The 10,977-nt window shown below is 36.2% G+C and overlaps 2 protein-coding genes and 1 long non-coding RNA gene across 7 annotated transcripts; 1 reads left to right on the top strand and 2 right to left on the bottom strand.

Moving 5' to 3' along the window:
* Positions 1-2,787: 2,787 nt before the first annotated feature.
* Positions 2,788-7,474, top strand: LOC112777212 (protein REVEILLE 6). 5 transcript variants are annotated; one of them, XM_025821527.3, is made up of 9 exons: positions 2,788-3,624; positions 4,577-4,634; positions 5,303-5,426; positions 5,501-5,671; positions 5,794-5,895; positions 6,265-6,374; positions 6,592-6,651; positions 6,752-6,810; positions 6,905-7,474. In XM_025821527.3, exons 1-8 carry the CDS (start codon positions 3,413-3,415, stop codon positions 6,764-6,766), a joined length of 852 nt encoding a protein of 283 aa, XP_025677312.1. In that variant the 5' UTR covers positions 2,788-3,412; the 3' UTR covers positions 6,767-6,810; positions 6,905-7,474. The 5 variants fall into 5 exon arrangements, with proteins under 5 accessions (XP_025677312.1, XP_025677311.1, XP_072083888.1 ...); XM_025821524.3 differs by lacking the exon at positions 6,752-6,810 and having other exon boundaries at positions 2,792-2,937; positions 3,273-3,624; positions 6,988-7,474; XM_072227788.1 differs by having other exon boundaries at positions 2,825-2,937; positions 3,273-3,624; positions 6,752-7,474.
* Positions 7,475-8,005: 531 nt separating this feature from the next.
* LOC112777211 (uncharacterized) lies at positions 8,006-9,700 on the bottom strand. The gene is made up of 3 exons (XM_025821521.3): positions 9,675-9,700; positions 9,454-9,568; positions 8,006-9,289 (listed from the first exon to the last, which is right to left on the bottom strand). The coding sequence occupies exon 3, from the start codon at positions 9,081-9,083 to the stop codon at positions 8,154-8,156; it is 930 nt and encodes a 309-aa protein (XP_025677306.2). The 5' UTR covers positions 9,084-9,289; positions 9,454-9,568; positions 9,675-9,700; the 3' UTR covers positions 8,006-8,153.
* Positions 9,701-9,820: 120 nt separating this feature from the next.
* LOC140181959 (uncharacterized) lies at positions 9,821-10,385 on the bottom strand. Its single transcript, XR_011877664.1, has 3 exons — positions 10,247-10,385; positions 10,043-10,141; positions 9,821-9,933 (listed from the first exon to the last, which is right to left on the bottom strand). It is a non-coding gene; the product is annotated as an uncharacterized lncRNA (long non-coding RNA).
* Positions 10,386-10,977: the final 592 nt, after the last annotated feature.

Here is a 10,977-nt window from a genome sequence, read left to right as displayed (position 1 = left end):
ATATTTGCATATAATGTGGCATTAAATATCATGCATGAGAGTAAGGATCTTGAGCCAAGATCAGTTGAAGAATGTCGACAAAGGAATGATTGGCCAAAATGGGAAGCAGCCATGAAGGCTGAATTAGACTCACTTGCAAAACGTGAAGTCTTTGGACCTGTAGTCCGTACACCTGAAGATGTAAAACCTGTTGGATATAAGTGGGTATTTGTGAGAAAACGAAATGAGAAAAATGAAGTTGTGCGCTATAAAGCCCGACTTGTGGCACAAGGTTTTTCACAAAGGCCCGGCATAGATTATGAAGAAACGTATTCCCCTATAGTGGATGCGATAACATTGCGTTATTTGGTCAGTTTATCTGCATATCATAAACTGCATATGCATTTAATGGATGTGGTAACAGCCTATTTGTACGGCTCATTAGATCAGAATATCTATATGAAAGTGCCTGAAGGACTAAAGATATCCAAACCATCCAATGAATATTCGCAAGGGTTATACTCAGTCAAATTGCAAAGATCTTTATATGGTCTAAAGCAATCTGGACGAATGTGGTATAATCGTCTTACTGAGTATCTAGCCAAAAACGGATTCAAGAATGATGATATCTGCCCGTGTGTTTTCATAAAGAAATCTGCATCTGGATTCATTATAATTGCTGTGTACGTTGATGATTTAAATATTATTGGGACTCCTGAAGAGATTCCAACAATTATAAAAACTCTAAAATAAGAGTTTGAGATGAAAGATCTTGGAAAGACTAAGTTATGTCTCGGCCTGCAGATCGAGCATATAAAAGGTGGGATCTTTATTCATCAAACAACATACACAGAAAGGATCTTGAAAAGATTCTATATGGATAAGTCACATCCATTAAGTACACCAATGATCGTAAGATCTTTGGATGTGGAGAAGGATCAATTCCGTCCTAAGGAAGAAAATGAAGATATCCTTGGTCCTGAAGTACCATATCTTAGTGCCATTGGAGCGCTAATGTATCTTGCTAATAATACACGACCTGATATATCATTCGCGGTGAATTTACTAGCAAGGTATAGTTCCTCTCCAACCAGAAGACATTGGAGTGGAATCAAACAAATTTTTCGATATCTTCATGGAACGGTTGATATGGGATTGTTTTATCCCTATGAATCCAAGTCACAACTAGTTGGCTATGCAGATGCCGGATACTTGTCTGATCCACATAAAGGGAGATCTCAAACAGGATACATGTTCACATATGGTGGTACAGCTATATCTTGGAGGTCCACAAAACAGACGATTGCTGCAACATCCTCTAATCATGCTGAAATACTAGCGATTCATGAAGCTAGTCGCGAGTGTTTTTGGCTGAGGAGTCTGATTCAATATATTCTATCATCATGTGGACTGATTGATCATAAGATAGCTCCAACTGTCCTGTTTGAAGATAATGCAGCATGCATTGCTCAACTTAAGGGTGGATACATCAAAGGTGATAGAACAAAGCATATTTCTCCCAAATTCTTCTTCACTCATGACCTTCAAAATCAAGGGACAATTCATGTCTAACAGATCCGTTCAAGTGACAATCTGGCAGATTTATTTACAAAGTCACTCCCAAAATCCTCCTTTGAAAGATTGGTACATGAGATTGGAATGCGCCGATTTCGAGACATTAAATGATGTCGGCAAGAGGGGGAGACTGTACTCTTTTTCCCTTGATCAGGTTTTTTTTCCATTGGGTTTTTCTTGACAAGGTTTTTAATGAGGCAGTCCCCATCACTAAAGGATATTGTACTCTTTTTCCTTTACTAAGGTTTTTTTCCCACTGGGTTTTTCTTTAGTAAGGTTTTAACGAGGCAATAATCCTAAATGGTCATCCAAGGGGGAGTGTTGTGATAAGGATAACTACGTGGATGCCCATTCCTATGAGAAGCTAACATTCTCAAGATAGATTATAATTAATAATGTTGAAGAAAGTTAGACTTTCACAAGTATAAATAGAAGGCTTAATCAGAAGCCATTTACACATCAATAAAAGCATTTCTTCTCTCTCTACGAAGCTTTTCTTTCTCTTCATATTACAAATATAGTATTAATATATAAATTATAGTTATTATGGTAGGATGATATTAATATTAGTGAATATTAATACTAGAGTCTTTCATTTATATTTCTTTATTTTATCTTCCTTATTTAGTTATTTTATAACAGTTTTAAATTAAATATTAATTTTAATTTTTTTAACAAATTAAGGTAATAAACATTAAACTTTAAACACTGTAGCAATTACCGTTTATTACTTACACACAATATCAATAATTGAAATGCAATTGCCTTTTTTTACACCACCAATGAAATCCAATAAAGATATCAAAGTGCAGTAGCAATAAATGCAAATAGATCTTCTTAATTTTTTTTAATCATTAAAAAAATAAAATGTGATAAATTATTAATTTTATAAATAAAACTAAAAAAAATTAAAAAATTAAAAAATTAAAAATTATACTTTATCCTCTAAATTGTTAAAGAAATTGAAAGGATCTATTTCTACAACAAATGACTGATGGTTATGCGTTATGAGTTATGACACAGATGGAAAGGGAAATCCAAGCAAAGGGGCTTTGGTCCATACCGTACAATCATGGGCCTACCACAAAATATCTTGTTGGATATCTTCTGGACTGCGTGGTTTGTGGGCCCATCTTCTTTGGACCCAACACACCCTTTCACTGACACGTATAAGTGTATAACCGACTTCTTAGTTCTTTAACCATGGAAATCCAATGCCACTTTTCTCTTCTTACTTGTTCTATTAAATCCAAGTTTTCACCATCTCTATAAGCCAAGCTCTAGTTCTGTAGACAACCAAAGCAAAGCACAAAGTAGTTTGAGAGGCATAACAATAATAAATGAGCACATGGGCTGAGAGGAATTGGGACACACCATGACCATGTATTGCAAACAACTACCTCCTGAAATGTCTTGTGCTTTTCACTTTTGATATATATTTTCGAATTTTCCTCTTTCCCCAATCCCCATTCCAAACCAAAGTAGTGGACTATAATTAATTAATCATACAAAAATGTTAACAAAATACTTTATAAATGAACTGCTACAACTCTATGGTTCTTTATTAACAAGTCATAAACAATAAAAATATGCACAAAACTGAGAAAAGAATACTGATTAATTAGTGTTTGGCTTAATTAACTAATTAAGTGCATTGTAAAGTGTAAACTGCTCAATCTGTGTCTCTATAAGATTTTAAATGATGACGTGGTGAACAGGCATTGGTCTTGGTCATGCACCTAACTGAAAGCGAACTGTATGAAGAAACAACCTCGAATCAATTCCCTATAAATTTCTGTTACTCGCAGCTATAACAGCCGCATCTCTCTCTCTCTCTCTCTGCTTAAAACTCACAGAAATGGTATCGAAGAACCCGAACCCCTCAGAGGGATTCTACCTCGATCCCAGTGCGCTCCCCAGCCTCGTTCCGTTGGCCGCAACCACGGGGGCGTCCACCGCCAACTCGGCGGAGGACCCCGCCAAGAAGACGCGGAAGCCATACACTATAACTAAATCTAGAGAGAGCTGGACCGAACCCGAGCACGACAAGTTCCTCGAAGCTCTTCAACTGTAAAGTCTCAATCTTTTTATCCTTTCCAATTTATTTATTCTGAAAATGTGATGTAATGTGTGAATTATGAAGTTCAAATGTGACATGCATTTGTGGAGAATTGCTTCTGAGGAATTGGTACAATTACATGTGATTGTGAAGCTTTGAATTTTAAAATCTTGGGATCTATGGTGAATTTGGTGAGTTTGAAGATGTTGGGAGGGGTAAATTTCAAATTCTACCTGGAGTAGTGATGAATTAACAATGTAAGATAAAAAAATGATAGCCAAGCTAGCGCTTCTCACTGTGAATGGTTGTGTGTTGCTGGATTCTGTGGCTGCTTTTACTTTGTTATCCGTTTTTTAGTGTAATGAGTTCTTTCACTTTTGTGGATTTCTTTTTTCTCTCCTATTGGGAAGGAAGAAAACCTTTGCTCGCTAGTTACTTTATAGCATCAAAATTTTGCATCAGATGCTGAAATTATTTTTTAGTCTGATAATCTTGTATGAACGAACGAATTGAAGATTAGATATCAACTTGGCAAATGATGTAGCTGGGATAGAGCAGAGTTGTATTGTCACTTGTCCAGTGAGAGAATGGGAATTGAGAACAAAAGGCAATAGCTTTATGTACTAAAGTCGCATTTAAATATAGGTTTAACTCACTTGTCAACTAGAGTAAATTCATGTGGGAGAAGCCATATACATAAAAAAGAACTAATTGAGTACGAAATTAGTAGCAAAATGAAGCATTAAATTTAAATTTTAATTAGTACTCAAGAATCATATTTATGTTAAAAACTTAATACAGAGACTATTAAACTCACTAAATTAAATTTATCATTCAAATGCAAGTTAATTTGTAGTTCCTATCTCTGTTGGTTTTTTATATATTTTTTTTAATTTTTTTCTCGTCCTGCTGCTACCATTTTACATCATCTGATGATGCTTGTTCTTTTCATCCTGTAATCAGGTTTGACCGTGACTGGAAAAAGATTGAAGCATTTGTTGGATCGAAGACAGTTATCCAGGTAATTTCAGATGCAATTTTAGACTGGAAGGGAAATATGCTGTTTCCCTAAATTGGTCGTTAGATTATAGCTTTTGCCACTTGCTTGAGGAATTAGAGGATGTCCAGAATGAAATTATGTAACTTTTTCTTTTTCCTTTTCTGCACTCCCTCTCCTTTTGGTCATTCTGTGTTACTAGGTCATGATCTCCTTGGATTCCCATGTCATTCTCACTGACTTTTGATGCGCCTGTGCTGGTAGGCGTTTTTGTGAAACCTCTGTTCATTAAAATTTTCTTCTGCGGTGAGAGTGAGAGACAAAAGTTGCGAAACCATTAAGCATATCAACCTGCTGATCCTTTGCTGAAAGTTTGAAGAGCATCAACTGTAGATTAATTGACGTATTATGTGAGTTCCATGTGCCTGCTATAGAAGGATTAAAATGTATTGGAATTTGAACTATAGAAAGTTGCAGATTCAATGAATTGATGGATATGATTGTATATGGAATTTATGGGTAAGAAATAGGTTAAAAGAATATCTTTTAGAGTTGACGGGTTGACAGATCTGAAAGTATCTGAAATTTTATAAGAGTTGTTGGTGTGTATCTTATTAAATTGACTTACAGATAACAGATGCCTCTATTCCCATTTAAGTTCTGAAAATTATTTTTTACTGATGAGTTTGCAGATACGTAGCCATGCACAGAAATACTTTCTAAAAGTTCAGAAGAGCGGGACAAGTGAACATCTTCCTCCACCCAGACCAAAACGAAAAGCCGCTCATCCATATCCTCAGAAAGCTTCTAAAAATGGTTGTAATCTTTGCCATACACTTTTTGGAAACACAATTCAGTTTTATCTAATAATTACAAGTGATATATCGCAGCACCAGTACTCGCGCAAGTATCTGGATCATTTCAGTCTTCATCTGCTTTGCTTGAATGTGGACATGTCCTGCAGCCTGATTCTTCAGCAATGCTTAAAACACCTATTGTTAGCGCTGCGGTGTCTTCCTGGTCAAACAACACCCTGCAGCAAAAAGCCAATGCATTGCATGGTATTAAAGGCTGCGACTTTCCATACTTGGAAAAATACATGACAAATAGTTAATGGAAGTTGTTTATATGATTTGTTAAAGTTATTGACTAATTTCTTGTGTTTGCAATATCATGTATTTAGGGCAAAAAGTAAATAACTGTTGTAGTAGCAGCGAAAGCACTCCCAGAGCACAAGCACCTGGTGAATCTAATGTTCAAGGGAACAATAGCCATCCTTTGAGAGGCAAGCCTTTAAAGATTTAATTTTCTATTTTTTCATATTTGATTGTTACATCACATTATACTGTATGCATGACAAGGTTGTAGATTGCTGTTATAAGCATAGTCTGTACACATTGTGCTTTATAACTAAAGAATATTTGGCATAAGAAGTAATTATGGGGAGATGTATCCTCTAATGTGACAGTGTCGCATGACCTGGGCATGTATAGATTTTTCCCCATTGATTAGATACTATCATGAGTGCCAAACTTGGCCTTCCATGATCAATGATAAAAATACACACATAATCAGGCTATGTGACAATTTGTTTAATATTTAATTATTTATTGTTGTTTCAATTGTCAATCTAACGTTTTCCCCTTTCATTCAGTTCTTCCGGATTTCACTCAAGTGTACCGCTTCATTGGCAGTGTATTTGACCCAAGCATAACTGGGCATCTACAGAAACTAAAAAGGATGGATCCTATAGATGTTGAAACGGTATGTTTGCCTGTGTTCTTACTGTCCGATGAATCATTTCTTTTGACAGTCCATTTCCATTTGCTTCAAACAAATAATTCCTACTCCTTAAATGGAGTTAAGATATTGAAACCTTATTTCTACAAAGGCTTTGAAATATTGACTTTGGACGGATATTAGAAATGTGAAGTTATAAATATATGTTAGAGAAGTACTTACTAAATCATACTCTGTTTAGGTGCTACTACTGATGAGAAATCTGTCTATCAATTTAAGGAGCCCAGATTTTGAGGATCATGTAAGTATTTGTGTCATTGATATTTATATTGCTATAACTAAGTATGTAATGATGAGCAGAATATTTCCTACTTGAGGCTCACCCCACTGTTATATTTCAGCATCTAAGTGCTTGATCTTTATAATGAATCTATTTCCTGTGGATACATAGCTTGAAGTGGTATGCTGATGTTCCTCATTTATTTGAAACTGTCTATGTCGTGCCACATTCCTACAAAAGCATCACATACATATTGAAATTCTCATCTCTGTAGAAACTTGAACGACTACTATGGTTGACATCAAATTGCATGCTCAAGGATAGAAGGAATAATGAGATTCATATATGTTCATGCAGAGAAGGTTGCTTGCCTCGTATGAGGTGGAACTCGAAACAGACAGCTACATCAATGCAGATAGACCTATGACTGGTGGGCAGTTGAAGACAGCTACTTAGATGCGGCAGAGGCAGAAAATGACTTCATTTTTCACAAATTAGATGTTGTCATTGATTAGGATTTTGCGTGATGAGATGAAGATGCCACGGAAGGGCAGCAAGCTGAGAGGTTCCAGACTAAGCAAGGGTTTCAATTCCCCGCATTCATTTAGATCATGTATATATCAATCAACTTGTTAGAAAAGAATACAATAAAGCCCCTATGTATAGCTTTCCTAGTTCTGTGTATGTATGTACAGGACCGAATATGTGTTTCAGACTTTTTGGTTTAATTCTAGCAACTAGCAAGGCAGTTTTTAGGCAGCACAAAAGTGTAGACATTGGCAGTATAAAATTTTTGATCTGGCTTATAAATAATGGAAGGCCATCGGGCCTGGTTTACTTGAAACCAATGTTTTCAAAATAGAATCAAATATACTTACTATTTATTTATAACCTAATCTCAATTGGTTCATCAACCATGTACATTTCCCTTGAGCTTAATATGTTTGAAGGAAAAGATAGCCAAATCAAGGAATAAAACCAAAATTTTAAGTGTCGACTTTTCAAAAACTTCAATCGAACTATATCTTATCCTGACTGGTGATCAAATCAAACAGAATGCCAAGTTTGATGAAAGGCAACTGCATAGTTCTGCTAAAGTTACCACTTTACTCTTTAGCTGCTGTACCATTATCTGTGATCACTACTAAACATTCCTTTGATGTAATACGGTATTTCAAGCAGCTGAATATACGTGTACCCATTTATTGCGTAAACTACTTCTGATGCTAGCTACTGTATATACATTTCGCAATTATTAGTATTTGACTGAAAAATATGAAACATTCAAGCGGACAATTGTCCTTTTCGTTCCAGTTTGGACAACATATCTGGCTACTTGTCCTTCACGAAATTCGAAGTATGGGTGCCACTGCCTTGCGTGCAAATTCATGATTGATGTTGCTATCACTATGAGAATCTAACAATGAATGGAAAAAAAAAATCAGCAAATGAAATCATCATAACTTCCTACAAAAAACTCCCCAAGGTACAGCTCTGCATTGAGTTCAGGTTGTGAAGTGGTGTCATTGCAACATGTGATACACTTTAGGTGCTGAGTTGACGTTTCCTGTATTTATCTTCTGCTGGAGCTTTGATTGATCAATTCGATTATCAGCCCTTTTCAGCTGATCATGAACTCTTCTCAGCTCATCGTGAGAAAGAGCAAAGGGTTGACAAGCTGTGCTGAATGGGAGAGAGTGAGATGCTGCAGAAGACAACATTGCTGAATAGATGGAGTTTTTCTGGAAACTACCATGCGTTTGTTCATCCCTTTGCAGATTCAGTTGATTGGAACAGAACTCCGTGTAAGAATGCTGTGCATGCGGAAGATAACCATAGCCTTCCAATCCAGCTCCATGATGCACTATAGGATCGTTCAGATGTGGTGCAGGACAGCTTTCATCATTGAGTAAAGATTCTACTAGCTTCTCAATCATATCGCGAGGTGAGCTTGGGGCGCTACTAGACATTGAATCATCAACCATTGTCAATTTTTCCACATCAGACATCAAGAATGGTCCATCAAAGCAAATCAAACTCTCCTCATCAGGCAAACAAAGTTCAAAGCTAGAATTTGATCTTCCATCTATGCTGCTGCTGTAAGAACTTGACTGTTTGTCACCTTCTACAGGAGAAGTAGTAGAAGTGTCCGACTCTGAGAGATCACATATTTCGATTGCTGGTGGAGAAACATGGACACAAACTGGTATATTACTTAGTTTCATCTCCTGGATAAGGGTTTCATATTCCACTTCACCATGATTCTTTTGGTTATTCCCACAGTTCTCCTGGCTGAAGAAGTTTGATGGTTTGCTTCCCTGTAGCGGTTCCATGACAAGAGGAGTTCCTGGTGGATTCACCATCTGAAATTTTGAATGTGTTTCAAAGTCCATAAAGTGCATACTATCATCCAACATGGATAGAACGTTCAGAGTTGTATGTATATGGTTCATGGACTTGTGGAACAAACTCACCTGGTGGTGCTGGAGACAACAACCTTTGGTAGCCTTTGGCACGTTGGATGGTTGAATCAGACCTGCTCTTTGTGAAACATTCAAGTGTCTGGTTGCTGGAGACACCAGAGATGTGCCTGAATATTCTTCAGAATCAGTGTTTTTGCTTGAATACCAAATTTCCTCCTTTGGCAGTCTGACTGTAACTGCATTTTAATTCATCTTCAGGTATTGCATATATATTGTATAATACACAGTTCCATAACAAGTTTTGTCGTGTGTATCTTATCAATATGTGTAAAGCTTATCAGAGTCAGCAAGTTGACAACCTATGACGACTGCAATGAAGCACCAAATGAGAGGATTGTACCTTTTCTCCATCTTTCGCCTTCTGCTTTTGCTTTATCTTGATTTGTGCTCTCAGCAGATCCGGGTGTATCACTATTAAGCAAGTCCTTACCATCGCTACTTGAAGGAGGGAATGCCTGAAAAAACAAAGAAACAAAGAAGTTTCCACGCATTAAATAAATTCGTCGTAGACAAGTTAATTTTCTGAGCAGGAAAAAAAAAATACTATAGCTGAAACCATACCTTGTAGGTGCAAGGAGGCCGATAGGGTTCATTATTCCGATGCAGTAGATGATTAGCTTTATCCAGAATGTTCAGAGTAACTTAGGGTCAGACGTTCATGACATCCAGAATTTGTATCAAAACATAAATTTACGAAGCCGATCTTGTGAAAGTAAAACCACAGTATTGCAACAATCATCCATAATAATATGATATAAGCATCAAAATACCAGGAACACAGAAAGGCGGCGATAGAAGACCCGATGCATCGTCTAAAAAACTGTTCAATAAACACACACAAATCAAGCAATCAACGGAAGGCGTCAGAGTAATCTTTCAAAACATAAAAGCAGAAAAGTTTTTTCCCTTCTTTATCTATTTTTTTTTACCATGGAGATGAGAGCTTAACCTCCCTTGGCAATTTTACCGTACCATCTGCTTTGGCCAAGGAGAGAAGAAACTCTCTTGAATATGAAATTTTCGAGCGCCTGCATGCCAAATCAAAAGAGCACCATTCACGTTGAGACAACACATAATGTGGATCTAGTTCCTCAACTGTCGAAAGCAATAAAGAATAGAGAGCAAAAGTGTACCTTTCAAAGGGAGAAGACGCCGAGAATACCGCAGTCCCACTTTCTTCGCTCATTTTTGGGGAAAATATTCGGCCAACGTCAACGAGTCATTGACTCAAAAAATTGAAATCTGTTTTCTTTTTCCTTCTAGAGATTAGAGAAAGAAAGAACCTAGCTAGCGGAGGTTGCCGAAGCGAAAAGACGTGGATACTCACTACACAACAATGCAGCTAAAGAAATCAAGAAAGCAGTTAATCTCACTCGTGAAGGGTATATCTTCGTTCTACTAAGTGATGCGGAGATTTAGCGTGAAAATGTGGTTTTGGAAATTGGAATAACAAGAAAGAGAGAGGAAGAAACTTGGGTAGGAAGAAAGGCAGTAGAGAGAGGAAATACGTAAAACAAAGAATGAGTGAAAGTGAGGAGTGAAGACCCGCTATACAGCTACTACTACTCTCGCTAGCATATGTAGTATCAGCTGCGAGCGCTAAGTGCATCAGAAAGAAGCATGGATTTTACTTAATAATTAAAAGAAAAATTAATTCAATCGGTAATTAAATTGGGAGTTTTTTTTTTTTAACACATATAATTAATTAAATTGTGTTATTTTTATTAAAATTAGATCAAATAAATTAATTTAATTAAAAAATTTTATTATCAAACAATATTTTTATTATAAAAAATTATTAAAATATTTTTATTATAATTATTAATTTTAAAATTTTTAAATTTTAATTATTTTTTCTAGCATC

This window comes from Arachis hypogaea, chromosome 19 (assembly GCF_003086295.3).
Source record: "Arachis hypogaea cultivar Tifrunner chromosome 19, arahy.Tifrunner.gnm2.J5K5, whole genome shotgun sequence".
Classification (NCBI taxonomy): Eukaryota; Viridiplantae; Streptophyta; class Magnoliopsida; order Fabales; family Fabaceae; genus Arachis; species Arachis hypogaea.
The sequence above is the reverse complement of the archived record's forward strand: the minus strand, read 5'-3'. Positions and strand labels throughout refer to the sequence as shown.

Excerpts from the sequence above, each read along its gene's own strand:
- LOC112777211 (XM_025821521.3), bottom strand. The coding sequence starts at position 9,083 with ATGAACCATATACATACAACTCTGAACGTTCTATCCATGTTGGATGAT.
- LOC112777212 (XM_025821524.3), top strand. The coding sequence starts at position 3,413 with ATGGTATCGAAGAACCCGAACCCCTCAGAGGGATTCTACCTCGATCCC. Across the intron at positions 5,672-5,793 it reads AAAAGCCAATGCATTGCATG|GGCAAAAAGTAAATAACTGT; the intron begins GTATTAAAGGCT and ends TCATGTATTTAG. Across the intron at positions 5,896-6,264 it reads CAATAGCCATCCTTTGAGAG|TTCTTCCGGATTTCACTCAA; the intron begins GCAAGCCTTTAA and ends CCTTTCATTCAG.